At 40.6% G+C, this 17,942-nt stretch overlaps 1 protein-coding gene across 1 annotated transcript; it reads left to right on the forward strand.

Annotated features, from left to right (window-relative positions):
- Window positions 1-608: 608 nt before the first annotated feature.
- Window positions 609-17,310, forward strand: sdad1 (SDA1 domain containing 1). The gene is made up of 22 exons (XM_088630438.1): window positions 609-829; window positions 3,462-3,566; window positions 4,225-4,323; window positions 5,215-5,325; window positions 5,413-5,484; window positions 5,580-5,680; window positions 6,266-6,323; window positions 6,808-6,879; window positions 6,978-7,079; window positions 7,369-7,438; window positions 7,789-7,892; window positions 8,386-8,443; window positions 9,103-9,161; window positions 9,568-9,644; window positions 11,730-11,827; window positions 12,227-12,303; window positions 13,163-13,283; window positions 13,862-13,956; window positions 15,233-15,417; window positions 15,795-15,879; window positions 16,221-16,382; window positions 17,057-17,310. The coding sequence occupies exons 1-22, from the start codon at window positions 740-742 to the stop codon at window positions 17,105-17,107; spliced, it is 2,052 nt and encodes a 683-aa protein (XP_088486564.1). The 5' UTR covers window positions 609-739; the 3' UTR covers window positions 17,108-17,310.
- The last annotated feature ends 632 nt before the right edge of the window (window positions 17,311-17,942 follow it).

Here is a 17,942-nt window from a genome sequence, read left to right on the forward strand (position 1 = left end):
CTTCATCCTTTGCTGTCCTTTTGCTGCTGTAATGCTGTACCTCTTATTAATTAATTTTATCATTCATTGCAGTATTGTTTTAAAACTCTCTCTTGGCTTTTCTAATGTCAAAATGGTATAATATTACAATTTTATCCCATTAATTTTTTTAACTGGGTTGTTAAATCGTTTTTATTTATTTGTGGTGATTAACACACAGGAAAAATGTAAATATTAAGTAATTTGTACAAACAAAAAGCATTGTATAATAATAAGCAACTCACAAAGTTATGTGGTTTAAAAATTAAAGTATTACAGAACTACATTATGTAAATTATAAATATAAAAGGAAACAGATATGAACATAATAATAGATACTCACAAGAGCAAGTTAATCAGTCACGGTAACTAGATATTTAATATATATTTCTGAGGTATCCGCATTAATATTTTAATTAATTCACGTTATTGGAAAACAGAATAATCATTTTTAGTGTTTCTATAGCTTATATTCTATAGCTTATATTTTGATATCCGTAAAAAATCATTGATCTCGTGTAAGCAAGGATGTTGTACTGTACCACTCTTTGTAATTTTTAAACGCATTTGTCACCGTCCGTACTGTTCGGTACTCCTCTCTTCCCGTAGCACGGGATTAAACGTAGCAATATGGCGAGTTACTTGTAAAGCACGTTGGAATAGTGAAAAAAATAAACTTTCAAAAAACGTTTTCATTACAAGTAACAACTCGGTTGTAGTCATGTCGGGTAGGCATAACAACAAGTTGCCTACAAATCTTCCACAGTTGCAGAATTTAATCAAAAGAGATCCCCAGTCTTATACAGAAGAGGTAAGATGTTTTCTTTTTTAATATATTACATCCTAAAGTTTATGCTTTCATAAACAAATTGGATTAATCTCGGTATGCATTTCAACATAAGTTCATAATAAGTTCATTTAGACCTACGTTTAAAGCTTACTTTAAAGTTGTAGCTCAAAGCTGTTTTTGCATTCAATCTTCTAGTAGTGACCAAATGTTAAGGTACATATTCACTTACAATACCATGTTTTACTGGTTTACCTATTTATCACCTGGACAACTGCTCTCTTATAGGGATTTAGACTTGACTGTTCTGGTTCAAAGACTAACGTTCTTATTTATCTTGAGGAGTAATCATCGGTCGAGAAATAGTATTGATTATGTTGGTTATGATGAGACTGATAATTGTTACCGATTACAATATCTGTATTTTCTAATACACGTTTTTTGAATACTCGTTTAGAGACCTGTTTGTCTTTATCCTCCGTGTCTTTGAAGAAAATGTATATCTTTTATAGTATCACAGGTGCATAATTTCCTGTTTAAAACCTTATATCAAAGAAGGGAAAGCAGCATAGTTTAAGTTTTCTGAAAATGTGTGCCTTTGAGGACGTTGCCTGTAGTTTCTGAATTAGCAACTACGATATGTCAGTATACTGACCAGATTTGATATCTTAAGTTATCGATTAGCGATAATCTAATAGAAAACTGTCCAGCCCTTCAATGAATGGCAGTTCATACGGAATCACTTGTTTGTTTTAAGTAAACAGTGTTTAGACACGTACGCGCATGTATTTGAAATTAGTTTCCTTTGGGCCTTTTCATTTCTTAGGAAAATTGAACCTTCTTACCTCCCTTCGGCACTGTTCCACGCCGCCACAAGTCATTTTACTCACTCATAATGAAATTTGTGCACTGGACCTTGTTATCAGTTGTAATTTGCAAACCAGTTACACATTCCTGAGTATGTCGCACCGTTTAGCCTGAAGTATGATTTGCATGAAGTACTTGCAAGAGTAAGTGGAGTAAGACTGTAGAATTTCAAGATCTGTGCGCTCAGCCTTGTTCTTTAGATCCTGTTTGATATATCATCATGGTTGTGCTCAGCTAACTAGTATAGAGTACTCTTTGGTTTGGAATTCTCCCTTGGATGGCAGCTCTTTATTAGATCATCGTGAAGCCACAGAAAAAAAAGAGGGAACTGTCATGTACGTGTGACTTTGGTACATTTATCAACATTGCTCCATAAAAATCCTAATGGTGCAAACTCAAGTATGGATGGGGGAACATATCCCATATTGTGACAGTTATTTGTCTTTGTTTAGAGAGATAAAATAAGATCACTTTATTAGCTACAGTATATACCATTTCTTACATTAGGAATTCGTCTTTTCGCATACCCCAGCTTGCTCTCCATGAGACGCACTGGCACACAGACAGGGAGAGAGAAGCTGGGGGTCAGAGCGCAGGGTCTGCCATTTATACAGCGCCCCCGGAGCAGCTGGGGTTAAGGGCCTTGTTCAGGAGCCCAATAGAGTAGGATTCCTCTGCTGGCCGCGAGATTTGAACTGGCATCCTTCCAGCCACTTAGCTGCAGAGCCACCGCTCCACCCCAAGCATTTGTTTAATCACTACAATCAGATATACATTTCTAGAAATCCAGTGCTGCCAGGTTAGTGTTTTTTTGTGATGTATTGAAGAAGGACAAAATAATATTAGAATTATTTTCTTAAACATTCCGTGAACATCTAGATTCAGTTAACAACACAACTTTAGAAGAGTCTATGGCTCTTCTGGGGGGTTTTATTCAGTCCAATATTGATATTATTAGAGGTCAGGTTGTGTTGTTGTTTTATACTTCTCTTGTTAACACTGAAAGTACTCCTGAATTTCGCAGATCCTATTTTGTAGCGCTTAAAGTTGAGCTTAAGCTTTTTCCCACAACCAGTTCAGAAATTTGTAATCAAAATGAAACATGTTACATGCTTGATAGTTCCTGTCCCCACTGCTTAGTCTAGTTAAAATCTTGTAGTTCTCTACCTGCCATAACTTACATGGTTAGTAATCAATGAGACCAAAGAGCTGGTACGTTGTCTGTATTTTTCTCTCCTCACCTCTAATGTTGACAGGTTTATTTTAACGGTCAATGACAGTGAAATGATCCTGGTGTCACCTCTGATCTTCACTGTGTCCTTTGGTGTTCACAGTGCTATGAAGATGTCTTGTTTCCCAGCTGTGTAGCTGATCATAGTTTATATAAAACATATCTTCATTTTAGGATGAGCCATTGACTGCATCTGTGACCTGTTGTCTCCTTAAACGCCTCCAAGCTGTTGGAGTTCTCCAGACAAGGGATCCTGTACCCAATTCCTGTAGGGGCTGGTGTACTTTGTTTTTTTCCTTCCTCCCAGGCTGATTGACTAATTAGCTGCATAATAGCAGTACATCTAACCAGGCTGGTTTAGTCTGGTTAGATGTACTGCAAAACCAAGCTGTACACTGGCCCACGTCTTTAAACAATTTAGGGGACTGCATTCATTGTGGTTTAAACAAACAGACTTGCCTAAAAACACAGTATGACTGCTGACCTGGATTTCAGACTGAAAGCTGATGTCAGGATAGTTTTTTACATTCAGCCCGTCTCGTTCTTTGTATCTTTCAGTTCCTGCAGCAGTATCGGCACTACCAGTCCAATGTTCAGATCTTCAAGCTTAAACCCGATAAGCCAAATAAGGAGTTGGCTGAACTGGTTATGTTCTTGGCCCAGGTAATGCATTTTAATATATCCTCCTAAAAGCTAAGAGCCTTTAGTGACTGCCTTAAAGCCCGCAGAAACTTAAGACCAGCTCCGGGGAATATGAGTACAGCAAATCGCTGTATTGAAATATTGATGACACTATAAAATACCTGCTTCCATTTCTGAAAAGTTATCTTTTTATTTAAGTATTGCAGTCCCACAGTCTGTAAGACTCTATGTGTTGCTTTGCATGAATGTGTAACTGAGAAGGCACTGGATCCTTCTTCAGGAATATTCCTCACATTAGTGGAGAAGGCCTCACAACAGAAATGTGTTTTTTTTTCTTCCTACTGTGCAGTTTGGAATTAACCTTTACTCGTTCACTTGAAGCTCACATGTTGATGGGACTCCCTGCTCCAACCTCCTAAGTCTTAAGTGTTCAGTGTTCTCACTAAAGCATGGTAGCTAATTGCTTGTTGTCAGGGGATATGGTTTAAGAAATTTAAACCGCTCATCCTTTGTTATGATTCCATTGTTTCCTCACAGCATAATTGAATATGCAGCAGAAATCTTTTTTTTATAGGAAAGGAGGAAAGGAAAGCATTTGAATGTCCAGATCTGTTAGGATGAAGTCGCCTGGAATAAATTAAATTGGGTAATGTCTAGATTCTGTGCTCTTATTTTACAGGTTGCACATTGCTATTCAGAGCAACTGGCCAATTTCCCCCAGGAATTAAAAGAACTGCTTCTGTGTCACCACACTGTCCTGGAGCATGACCTGAGAATGGTATGGAACCACAGGAGCCCTTGAGAGTGGAATGAAATACCATCAATTGTATTTAAGTAATAATAAACTTTATTTTATATCGCACCTTTAAAGGTGGCTTCTCAAAGTGCTTTACAGAACGACAACAACAATAAAAAAGATACATAAGACATACACAATGAGAGGGGACAGTAGATGGAGGTACTGAGTACAGCAGGAGCAGAGGGGTGAAGAACAGAGTCAGTTAAGTAAAGACTCTTCTAAGGAAGGACGTTTTGAGTTTTGAGGAGTTTAGAGAAGGTGACTCTCTGATATCCCTGGGGAAAGAGTTCCAGAGCTTTGGGGCATAACAGGAGAAGACCCTGTCACTCAGAGTGTAGATGGGCTTGGGGGACAGGTAGGAGACCACAATTAGAAGAGCGAAGGTTGTGAGGTGAGGAGTAGGGCTGTAGTAGCTCAGACAGGTACTGAGGTGCCAAGCCATGCAGAGCCTCATCGGTGAGCATGAGGATTTTGAAGTCGACAGGAAGCCGGTGCAAGGACTCCAGGATTGGAGTAATGGGATCGCTTGCACTTGCAAGTAGGAGAATATCAGCTATAAGAGTTAGATTTTAGAAGAATGTCAGCTTTTTCTTTCAAAGCTTCTCAACGTCCTAATCAGGTCAGATGTTTTTAACTTATCATTTAAACAAAAAAAAATAAAGCATAACCAATTTTAAAATTTGCAGGGAACAAAAACGCAGAAGCACTTAATGGGATGTGATGGAAGTGGTAAAAACCAAATCAAGTGATTTCTGGTTTCTGAAGTTTATCATGTCATGTTCTCTTTTATGCCACTGATGTTTTTCAAGGCCAGTAGCTCGACATGTCGTGTGCTTGAATCGGTTTCTGTCTTCTTCCTTTTCTGCCTAGACCTTCTGCAAGGCCCTCATCCTGCTGCGAAACAAGGACCTCATCAGCCCGACAGGCCTGCTTGAGCTCTTCTTTGAGCTTCTGCGATGCCACGACAAGCTCCTTCGCAAGGTGAGCTGAAGACCCCGTTCGCCCTCCAGCGACCCGGAGAGATGTCCCCGTAACCTCTCACCCCTGTACTCCGCTTCTCCCTTGCAGACTCTGTACACCCACATTGTGTCCGACATCAAGAATATCAACGCCAAGCATAAAAACAACAAAGTGAACACAGTGAGTGCCGTTCCGGATTTTTCCATGACTCTGCAGCATAGAAAGGGACCAAGGCCGGGGTTAGCCTACTGTAACCTTGAATTCTCTTTCCTCAGACTTTGCAAAATTTCATGTACACGATGTTGAGAGACAGCAATGCTACAGCTGCCAAGATATCTCTGGATGTAATGATAGAGCTCTACAGGAGGAATATTTGGTAAGTCAGCCCCAGGGGTGTGCTTTACCATCTCAAAAAAAGTTATTTCCAGTTGAAACACTGTACTGATAATTTACATGTTTTATAGCATTATTATAGCACGTATGTTGTGCATCATATATTTTAATTGGTGTAAAATTGAATACAATAGATGACATTTGGCTGCCTTGATGCTGGCAAATGTAGCAAGTCATAAAAATAAAACCCCAAAACTTGCCATACTGAGTCGTACCTTCAGCTTTACAATGGAAATATAGTCTAAGGCAGAAAAAGGAATGAGTGCTGCCTACTGGGTGGCACTTTTACTGTGTACATTTACACTGCTGGTTAAATGTGTGTCTACGTGATTGATTAATATGATTACCAATGGACTGTGATAAAACTATGGAATGAGGAGCAGTGAGAGTTTTAAAACAATCACAGTACTGTACATGAAACAAGAAAACATTATGTATGATCAGACGCTTTTTTGGGGTAACTGACCTCTCAGAGTGGTGTTTGTTGAAATGCAGCTGTATGTATATGATTATTTATCCATTATTCTGGAGTATACCTGGAGATAACCTCCGATTTATTTTATTGCAGGAATGACACTAAAACAGTCAATGTCATTACAACAGCATGCTTTTCAAAAGTGACAAAGGTGAGAACGTCTTGATTTCTTCCTGAGGTAGATGTAAAGCCTGCGACAGTATAATTAACAACGAGCTGGTGGGCTTTCTAATGCTAAATCTTTCCACCCGCCAGTTTACTATATAGAAGGCAAAATGACAGAAAAGTAATTGTAGGACTTCACAAATACACAAGGAAATTACAGTATAGCTTGGATTACGGAGTGGGAGCTTTTTCTAAACTGTTTGATACCTTGCAGAGTTCTGAATTGTCTTAAAGGCCAAGTCTGATAAGCTAAAATGAGTTACGTTTTAGATGTACTTTGCTTTCCGTCTCCCTTTTTTCTTAACATTGTTGTAAAAATCCAGGTCAGAGTTTTGTTGTTTGTTCATATTAACATGGCAAAAAATCCACCGAGCCACATTTAATCCAATTTTTACATTTAATTCACATTTAATCCAATTTGTGAGCCAGAAAATATCAGTTGTTTGAAAATGTCGGTATTATCTCCTTAGATTCTTGTGGCAGCTTTAAAATTCTTCTTGGGCAAAGATGAAGATGAGAAGAACAGTGATTCTGAGTCAGAGGCAAGTCTGAATTTCACATTTCACAGAAGGGGAATGTGGCGTTTTAGACCAAGTGCACCTACCGCGACAAAAATCAAACTACTTTTCTTTCTTTTCAGGATGATGGACCATCTGCAAAAGACCTCATTTTGAGGTACTCAACAGGAAAAAAGAGTTCAAAAAACAAGAAGAAAATGGAGAAGGCCTTGAAAGTTCTCAAAGTAAGATTCTGATCAGTAAACACGATTACATTTTGGAACGTTGGAATGTAGGATTTTTTATCCAATTCTTCCCAAGTGTCAAGTCCTGACCCACTTTGGGAGTATCTTTTCTACTGCTTAGCCTTTAAAATCTCTTGGACTGCAGGACTGATGGATCTTCAGTATGTGCTTTTGTATATATGTGCTTTTGTATTTTGTTTTCCAAGTATTAGAATGTAATAAAAAAATAATACTGTGACTGTGATTAGAAAAATTGTGCTACTCTTAAGTTTTGCTTTTTATTTTACAGAAAAATAAGAAGAAAAAGCGTGCAGAAGTTTTCAATTTTTCTGCCATCCACCTAATTCATGATCCGCAGGGTAACATTTTAAATTAATAATCTGATCATTTAGTAGTGTTTGCAATCAGACTGATTAATCTCGTTTTGCTGCTCTGTTGAGTGGGAAGTGAGACTTCTCTCGCAGACGGATTTTTCTTTAAAAACCACTTAAACCAATTCATTTCAATGCAGTGTTGAGCACAATTCTTATTTTCAGTACCAGTATTTTTTATTTAAAATAAATCATTTACATTTATTGGATTCTTTTGAAGGTACTTGCCAAATCCGCAACTAATTGAAAGGTAAACATTGAAGTTAATTTTCTGCTCTGGTTGTGCCAAAGGACGCACTGTAGTTACACTCATACTAACATTTCTGCATGATTTCCAGATTTTGCTGAGAAACTTTTAAAACAGTTAGAAGATTCCAAAGAACGGTTTGAGGTGAAGATAATGATGATGGAGCTCATTTCAAGGCTAGTCGGAATTCATGAGGTAAATTATTTCATCACTCAGACGTTGTTTTTGAGTTGAAATGTGCAGCCTGGTGTGGGCAGTGAGGACTGCAAGTACCTTGAGTCTGGAGCTCTTACTTCCAGTTTCAGTTCAAGCTTTATTATCCTCTGCGGGAAATGTATTTTACGGTGCGGCCCAATACAACAAAGATAGAATAATTTACCAACAGAGGATTGTGCAATAGCATTACTGTAGATGAGAGAGTTGCTTACCTTACCAAGAAGACAATTTTCTTTGGAGTAAAATTGTATTTAAATGATAGTTTCTCTAAATGCATAGATTTGATGCTTCTTGGAACAGAATTGCTGCGACCGCTTTCTGGGTGCATTGTCTATATGTGCACCTTTTTTTTGTAGTGAACGGAGAGTAACACCTGCTGAAACAGTTTCTGTTAATCAGAGAGTTCATGCTTTGGTTTATGTGATGCTTCTAGAAGTTGTCACGAATACTGAGAAATGTGTCTCTTCTGCAGCTTTTCCTTTTCAACTTTTATCCCTTTGTGCAACGTTTTCTACAACCGCACCAGAGAGGTAATACAGTCCTTTTCTGCAATCAGGTTCAAAGCATTAGAGCAGTGAATAATTAAACAGTAGCTTGAGTGCTCCTAGTGTATATCCATCCTTACATCCTGCAAACACAAGTGTAGACCAAGGCCAGTGTGCTGTTGACACAATATGGGATTACCCATGTTATCTGGAATTGAAGTTTTAGAACATCTGGATTGACTTGCACAATAAACCAGTCTTCAGAAGGACCAACAGCATGCGTAGACACACTTGTTGGCTGTTATTTGTTTACCCTTGCTTGAAAAAGAGAGAAATTATTGCATAAAGGCATTTCCATGAGTCAGTGGGGGTGGAATTCAACTTCCAGGTGCAACACTGCTATTTTACCTTTAACTAAGACGCTTCACTCGGCTTATTCCACTAAAACACCCTGCTGTATTAAAAAGTACACATGTAAGTTCCTTTGGATACAAGTGATGTCTTAATAAATTCATGATAATTATAGTCCTGTGCAATTGATTCCTGTGTCCTAAAAAGCATGCACACACTTGTACTGGATGTCGGTGATTGAACATTATTCCCCTCAGCAGCGAGGTAACATTTTCCGATTAAGTTTTACAAAAACGTTTTTTAAAAAGATGTCTTTTTTCTCTTTCCCCCAAAAAACATTTCTTCACGGGCAGAGGTTACCAAGATTCTTCTGTGCGCTGCTCAAGCCTCTCATCAGCTGGTGCCTCCAGAGGTGGGTCAGCACGTCTTCTGGTTCGGGATTGGACGACGGGGGTGGAAGCAGCACATCTCTGCTGTTTCTCTGCCTCACAGCTTTGTTCGCATTTCAAGAGATGCCAGCTCATTGTACACATTTTAATTAATGAAACTGGGAAGCACGGTTTTTAATAGTTATTCCAGTCCCTGGGCTATGCATTTTCCCCAGAAATAAGGTGTCAGACATAAACGATCAGCTGTCGTGTCCTGTCTTATTTACAGGAGTCTCCGTCTTGAATGGATGACACACTCACTGCCACTTTCACTTGCACAGTTTTTATTTTTATTTTTTTAAGGTTAAATAATATTGTAACGAGGTTCAGGAAGTTTGGCGGAAGACGTTTGTTTTTCTGAAGTGCACATGTCCCTTGTGCCTTTTGCAGACTATCCAACCAGTGGTGATGACAATTGCAAACAACTTTGTCACAGACAGGAACTCGGGCGAAGTGATGACTGTGGGGTATGTGGAGATGCTTGCCGTTTCTTTTCTTTATCTAACCATTCCAGAGACAAGGGGAAGAAAGCTAGCAAAATGTATGTATTTATTTTATGTACCATCCTTAGGTCTCCAGATTTTTTTCCCAAGTCTTCACACAGAATTATTGGTGTTCACTCACGATTCACATGATTTTAATCCATTCTGCATAGCGAACATGTGACAGCTGGAGTGGTCGTTTTATATTTAGCTGTGCTTACACTTTCATGAATAGACTAGTATTCCTTGGAATTGAGTTTTTTTAAATTAGAAATTGTATTTAGTTCTGTGAAGTAATTGTTATTGGAATTGTTTTTGGAATGTTCTGGTCCGGTTTCAAGTTTCTCTGCTGTGTGCTGTAGATCACTTGTTTTTAAGTGATTTATTGGTGTTCCTCTGTGGTTCTTACTCAGTTCAGCTCCTAGGTTTTTGATCCTCTCTGTCAGGAACTGACAGAAGACATAGGAACAGCAGTCAATGTGGGGCTCAGGCCTGCTGACTTGCTTACAGCAGTTGTGATGTGAAGTGGCAACACAAAACACACAGTGCCATTGTGTAGCTACACTGTTTTATAACTGTTCAGGTTTTGCCTCCCACCTTTACTTCCCTTTTGACAGTTTTCTACAGATTAAACATCTGGTTTAGCTGAACATCTGCCTTTTGACAGTCTTGGTGTAGTCAAACGAGTCATTTGCATCTTATTTCAGGCATACCTAACGGGGCACAGTTCTCATTTGGCCTAGGGAACAGATTCGTTTACAGTAGCAGTTATAATCATGGTGAACTTTTGTATTTAACTTTTAAGAACCAATCAGTTTTAGGCTCTCCTGTCCTTTAAATATATATTTTGTAGATGACTTGAAGGTTATTTTTTTTTCCATTCTAAAGTACTTTGTCAACCATTCAGTCTTTTTTTTTGTGATGACCCATTTTTCTTCAGCTTTCAAAGAAATAGGGCATGTTTTGTAACCTCCCAGCCTTTGAAAGGTTTGATCTGGTTAACTTGTTGGCCATTCTCCTCTTTGAGTGTGCATACTATTGCATTCACTGTGTGGGCTCTAGCCACCCTGGGAATGGACACATGGACAAACTCATCATTGTGCTTTGTGCTTGTGCCCTGCCCTTCACCCCTGTATGTGTTTGCAGCCTCTATGGCAAAGTACGGTGGCCCAGAATGTCCACAAAGCCATGCGCTCACGTCTTATGATAAAAGTATTGTTGTATATAGAATATATGTCTTATTGCTTTTAACACACAGCATCAGCTTTATTTATGACTTCAGCTTCAGCATGCTTTATGTCTGGGTTACAGCATGGCTGGTATATGTAGTTGGCGCAGCAGAGTTATTAAGATTAAAGAATAATAATTGTTTACACTTGTACAGAGCTTTTCTGGATACTACACTCAAAGAGCTTTACAGGTGATGGGGACTCCCCTCCACCACCACCAATGTAGTACCCGCCTGCATGATGTAACAGCAGTCAGAGTGCACCAGTACACTCATCAGCTCTCAGTGGGGAGCAGAACAGAGTGATGAAGTCAATTCATAGATGGGGGTTATTAGGAGGCCATGATTGGTAAAGGCCAAGGGGAAGTTTGCCCAGGACACCAGGGTAACTCCCCTACTCTTTTCGAGAAACGCCCCGGGATTTCTAATGACCATGGAGAGTCAGGTCCTCAGTTTTCCGCCTCATCATAGCCTCAGCTGTGAGATGTCGGGCTAAGACACGGTCCAGGTGTGACGTGCAGTGGCTTTCCAGAGAGCATTGCGAATCGGGGGGGGAGGGTGTGTGATAGAAGTTGGCTGTGGACACACTTAGTCTTGGGGGGCTGCTGTCTCTTCTGCTCTTCCTTCCACACGAGTACTTAACCCGACGGCGCCAGTAATCTCCTAAAATGCTCAAAAGAGTTGGTTCCAGGTTTCAAGCGAGGAATGGTTTGCAGAGACTTAGGACACCCTCTCAGGCCCCACTTGGCCAGCTAGGCCTGTAGACAGTTCAGGAGCTGCAGTGTTGAATCCCTATCTTGAATACTGCTGTCTGCTAATACTGTTTCTACCTCTCCTGGCAGCATCAATGCCATCAAGGAGGTGGTGGGCAGGTGCCCCCTTGCTATGACAGAGGACCTCCTCCAGGACCTTGCACAGTATAAAAGCCACAAAGACAAGAGTAAGTCCTTCCTCTGTGTCTGCTGCTGCAGAGCCTGTTCACTGCACTGCTGTTTTCTCTCAGCCGAACGTGTGACGGTGCACCAAGTGATAGGAATACTGAACACGCACTGGTCCGATTTTCCGCCGTCAAATGCCGTGTCATTTCACGTTTCAGTCTTAAGGGGGGAGGTGGCTGTAGATATTTAGTGGGAAGCAGGAGCACAGAGGAGCGGAGAAAGACAGGATTTTCACCTGTTGGAAGAATTTCAGTGCTGCCGCTCCCACAGAGTTAAAACCTCCGACTTGACCTGGGTGGGTTTAGACAATAGATTCGGCTCTGAGAGAGCGAGTCATGTCTCCAGCGTGTTATTGTGGTCTCTTCTGTAAGTTGAGTCTCCACCATTTTTCCTTTTCTTAGATGTCATGATGTCGGCACGGGGGCTGATTCAGCTTTTCAGGACTTTGAATCCCAACATGCTGCATAAACGGGACAGGGTGAGACCATGGATGGATTCCGGAATTACTGGAAAATTCATTATCTTCTTTTCACCCATCACTTTTGTGTATTGATTACAGATAAGAGTACAAGCAGTGTAAAAGCAGATTGTATGTACAGCCATTTTAATTATTTTCAGTGTTGTTCTGGGTTAAAACTACGTTTCTCTTTTTTTTTTAAGGCAAGTTCAGCGACTGAACAGTAGGATAACAACATGACGTGCCTTACCCTAAAAGTCCTTTACCTTAAAACCATTGCACCTGTTGCGTAAAATCTAGTCATTTGTTTTAAATTTGCATGACATTATAATTGCCTTCTTCGTGACCCTTTAGTCGTATTTTTACTGGGAAATGAGTCATTCACAGTGGGAAGTAAATAGAAAGAAACAATAAGAAACGATGCAAACGAGTGGCGCCTTTTGGCCCAAATAGCTCATTTGGTAGGTTAATTTATTTCATCCAATCAGAGACCAGCTTTCCTTTGAGCTTGGGAATGTATGTGTGGTCACTCTCTTCTGGACTCATTCTAAAGCTGCATCATCATTTTCTGTAACGTAGTGGCCAAAATTGTCCGTGATAAACAAGGCCTTACTAGTGTACAGTACAATGTTATCCCTTGCTCGATTTGTGTCAGAACTCAGCTTGTACCTCTCAGTTAGAAACTAAACGTATTCCCCGATACACTCAACACAGCTCTGGTTCAATATTTTACATGCCCATTTGCAATTCAAAGACGGTCACTCATTGACTGTTAATTACATTTCTATGAAAAACACCTCTTTACCAACCCTGCTAAGTGTTTCTCTGGTAAAACTAATCTGTGTCCTGACTGCTGAATGCTGTCTTCCTTCGGTGACAGGGCAAACCGACAGAGGCTTCTCTAAATGCCAAGATTCCTGAATACGGACAGCAGGAGGTGAAAGACCACATCCCTGGAGCAGAGGTCCTGGAAGAGGAGCAAGAAAAGGATGGCGATGAAGGTGAGGGATATAATTTTCTGACTCTTAAAAGGTCCAAGACCAGACAGATGTGCAGGCCAGAATGTCTATCACCTCCAGCAGTGCTTAGATATTGCTTAGCAACAGATAATAATAATACACTCATCACACACCAGCTATCAGTGGGGAGGAGAACTGAGTGATGAAGCCAGTTCATAGATGGGGATTATTTGGAGGCCATGATTGGTAAAAGCCAGGGGGAAATTTGGCCAGGACATCGGGGTAACACCTCTGCACTTTTCGAGAAACACCCTGGGATTTTTAATGACCACAGAGTCAGGACCTCAGTTTTACGTCTCATCCGAAGGACGGTGCCTTTTTACAGTGTCCCCGTTACTATACTGGGGCATAAGGACCCACACAGACTACAGGGTGAGCGCCCCCTGCTGGCCCCACTAACACCTCTTCCAGCAGCAACCTTAGTTTTTCCCAGGAGGTCTCCCATCCAGGTACTGCCAGGCTCACACCTGCTGAGCATCAGTGGGCTGCCAGCTGTAAGTTGCAGGGTGATGTGGCTGCTGAGTAAGTGTTGATGAGCTCATCTGTATTTCCCCACACAGAAGGATGGGAGAGCGTCAGCATGAGTGAAGAGGAAGATGAAGATGGAGAATGGATTGACGTACACCATTCATCTGATGAAGATCAGGAAGAAGTGGTTTGTGTCTGAATATATTTTGAAGTATTGTCAGTTTTTCTCATTTAATTTCTGGTGCTGAATGAAATTTGATTGGAAATCGCATACCCAAAATTTAAGGGTTTCCCTATTTAACAGCAGTCTTTAACAGTAATTAGAATATAGCTAATTAAATGTGGACTGCGATTGTAAGTATGTGTTTTTTTATTTCATTCATACCAAACCGGCCTTGCGGAAAGTGTGCCTGCTATCACAGTGAGACATGAAGCAAAATTATTCAAACTACAGTTCTTTTACACTGAGCATTTAAATGCTAGATTTCACACTTGAAACTACCAGCAGAATAGACTGTGGCATCTTTTGGTGTTTTGTGAAAAAATATATAAGCTGATTGGGAAAAAAAGCATCTGTGACAAAAGGGTAAAATGCAACTGTAGGATTTAATGTGATGTTAGTTGTACTTCTGTATCAGATACAATTCACTCTTTCAAGTAAAGCTCTGTACACAACAGTAGTAATTAAAGGGGAACTGAATCAGCACTGATGAGCGCATTTCAACCCGCAATGATAGCCAATAGCCACACTTTCCAGGTATGTGCAGCGCAATATTCTGTGATTCAGAATAAGGTAACAAGACTTCTATTGATGTGAAGTGGCCTTATTACATTGTAAACAAGCAGGTTTGTGAGTACACCTCTTTTAATCCAATAGAAATACTCGACTACGAGACAGTGTAGCAGACAAATACAGCTTATTTTTAACTCTGTATACAGATTTATTGGATTTCCTCCAGTGAAATGTCTGCGGTACAACCAGTACTTATTCACTCGTACATTACAGTGACTAGTGAGCAGGAAGGGCCGCCTCGCGTCACAATCCTCTCAAACTCTCCCTCTCATCTTTGACGGGACCAGGGTTTGCGACAACATCGCGACTGACAGTACTTTCACAAAGTTTACGATTTGGTGCTTGATTTGGAATTTGTCCAATGTTTGCAATACCGTCAATGAATTGTATTTTGTTACCGAGGTTTAACGACCGGTCTGAGAAATTGGGACTGCAGTTCCCCCTTGAGGATCGACTTTCCTTTAGCGTGAATGTTGTTCTCAGCTTGACGGCAGCGGTAGTAGCAATTCACAGTTCAGGTTGTCACGATTACAGCAGGCTTCGCCCTGAGATCATTTCACTGCCAGTAATGTAACACAGGGATGTTCCCCACCTGCACATTTTGTTCCCGGGTAAAGACTGAACATAAGAGACATTGTGGGTGAGCAAGCCAGTCCTCGTGTGCTTTCAGGCGGACAAGCTCCAGAGCATACCGGCTGAGGAGAGGAAGGCCAGGGCTGTGGCCATGAGCACGAGCCGCCTGCTGACTCAGGAGGACTTCCGGAAGATTCGCCTGGCCCAGCTGGCCAAGGAAGTCAGCTCCGCTCCCGGCAAGAATCAGAAGAGGAAGAGCGCGGACAGCGATGATGAGAGCAGGTGTGTCTTTTTTTTCAGCGGCCTCAATCCCGTTTGAAACCTGGGTCTGAAACGCAGGGTGGGAGCGGTGTTGGATACGTGCAGATTATTGGAGAAAACTTAATGTCCTCTCCTAACTTTGGAAGGTTCATGCCATTCTCCTCTGTGTGATGTTTTTTTTTTTTACTACACATTGCTGTAAAGTACAAAGGTCTGCTTCTTCATCTAGAGGACAGGATGTGTAGGTTAAAATGGGTAGACGTAGCCTCGGCTTAGCCAAGTCATGGATATAAGATTAACCGCACTGAAATTAGAGAAAATCCCTAGCCTTTGCATGTGGTAACTGTTTATTTATATCGAAGTACAATAAACAGACAGACATCATTTTATTGTTTCAGAGGGGAGCTGCTTTCTTTGAGAAATATTGAACATCTGCATAAGAAACCGAAATCTGACAAGGAAACCCGGCTAGCAACGGCCATGGTGAGAAACGTATTCTTCAGCTTTGCAGTTTGCAGCAACATGTCAATTACCCTGGTGCCGAGAAGATGTATTTAACACATCGGCATTATGACTGCCGTTGGTCTGTTTCCCCGAACATGGATCACTTTGTTTCTGTAGGAAAACGAAAGTAGTGCTTTTCGGCTATCCTTGCAGCTGTAGCTTTTTGCTGTAGCTTTTTGCTGTTGCTGTTGCTGTTGCTGTTGCTGTTGCTGTTGCTGTTGCTGTTGCTGTTGCTGTTGCTGTTGCTGTTGTTGAAAGGCTCCCCATGCCAAATGGACTGTTGAAGAACAGACTGAAAGACCGGGGTTTTTTTTCCCTAGGCTGGAAGAACTGACAGGAAAGAGTTTGTTAAAAAGAGAGCAAAGCTAAACCCATTTGCCAGCACCACCAACAAAGAAAAGAAGAAGAAGAAGAACTTCATGATGATGAGATACAGCCAGAACATTCGGACGAAGGGCAAGCGCTCATTCAGGGAGAAGCAGGTAAACTTTTTAGGGCCTAAAAGGCAGCATTTACTTGTCTGTTGGCCATCGTACCGCCTTTTCTGTTTTGTATGAAAGAATCTGGGGAAAACTGTTAATTAACAGTCTGGAGGTGAAACAGATCTCAGGGGACAAATTCATTGGGTTTTTAATTCACTTTTTCCAAAGTATTCACAATCACTAAGGAATTAATTAACTGTAATCCTTTTTTTTTAGCCCAAACTTTGCAAATCGTGTATTTTGGACATTTGTGTAAACTACTGCAGGGTATGTGGCTATTAAGGATATATATTTGTAACAGTTTTGTAATGCTGTTATCTGACAGTACCACTGAATTTTGTTTTTCTGTAATTGAAAACACTTATAATCTCTGCTGGTCAATATACATCCTCTCCTGACACACTGCTTCTTGCAGTGTCTCCCAACTCTTGGTAACCCTTTATTTTAAAAGCAACACACTGAAGCCTGGCCTATGAACAGGTGCTTAGAGCACTTTTGCAATCATTAGCTGGTAAGAAACCTACCAGGTACTAAAGAAACAGTTAATTGTACACTTTAAAGAAGTGAACCCCTTTGACCCTGGCTTATTCTTAGGTTAGGAAAAATCCTAGTTGTACCTTTTCCAAGTGTCTTTTTATGATTGTTTATGTGGTTTTTGCATTTATTTTTTTCAGATTGCTCTAAGGGAAGCCCTCTTAAAAAAGAAGAAACAGCACATGAAGTAGCTTCCACAACACCAGGCAACAGAACTGAAATTATCCTTCTGCATGCAAATCTTCACGGACTGATGAAAACAGCCTGCACTCTGGAGTGTCTGTTCTTGTTTAAACTGTTTTTTCTTTGTATTTCCATTATAAAATTATCCAGTTTTGTACAAACCATTTTACAAGCAGGATTCTGTATCTATTAAAAAAAAAGTTGAATTTTTTTCTTGCGGTGCACATGTATTTTATTTACCTGCATTTCAGGTAATCCTCTGGTAAAGAGGCTTGTAATTGTAAAACATGTCTAGGCTTTTAGTTCTGCACTTTCCCAGAAGTACGCCCCATACCTGCAGATAAAAAAGCGAATTACTTGGTCAGTATTGTAAAAAATGAGTGCAATGCTATCTTTTTCCCAGACGATATATCATGGCATGCATGTCTTGTTGGTGTTTTGTTAGCATATGTTTGTCATGGTATGATGAAAACCACATGAAGGTGGAAGCAGAGCATTTCCAAGCTATCTCTACTGGTGAGGTAGCGAGTGACATTTCTAGTCCCTCTGTGAGAATCAGACAGGAAAAGAAACACGAGCTGTAATCATCCAGAAGGCTTTTATACCACACACCATGTACTTCTTTCTTCAGAAATGACAAATACTGGGTCGCACCACACCCATCAGGATTACAGCTGAGAGCTGTAAAAAGCTAACAACCCAGGATGAACCTGGGTTCAACTCCTGGCATGCAATCTGAGGAGTTTCCTCTGGGTGCTCCAGATTCTTCCCACAGCCAAAATACATAGTCGTAGGTTAATTGGCTTCTGGGAAAATTGGCACTCCTGTGAGTGTGTGCATATC

The sequence above is a fragment of the Lepisosteus platostomus genome, chromosome 4 (assembly GCF_059453375.1).
Source record: "Lepisosteus platostomus isolate fLepPlt1 chromosome 4, fLepPlt1.hap1, whole genome shotgun sequence".
NCBI lineage: Eukaryota > Metazoa > Chordata > Actinopteri > Semionotiformes > Lepisosteidae > Lepisosteus > Lepisosteus platostomus.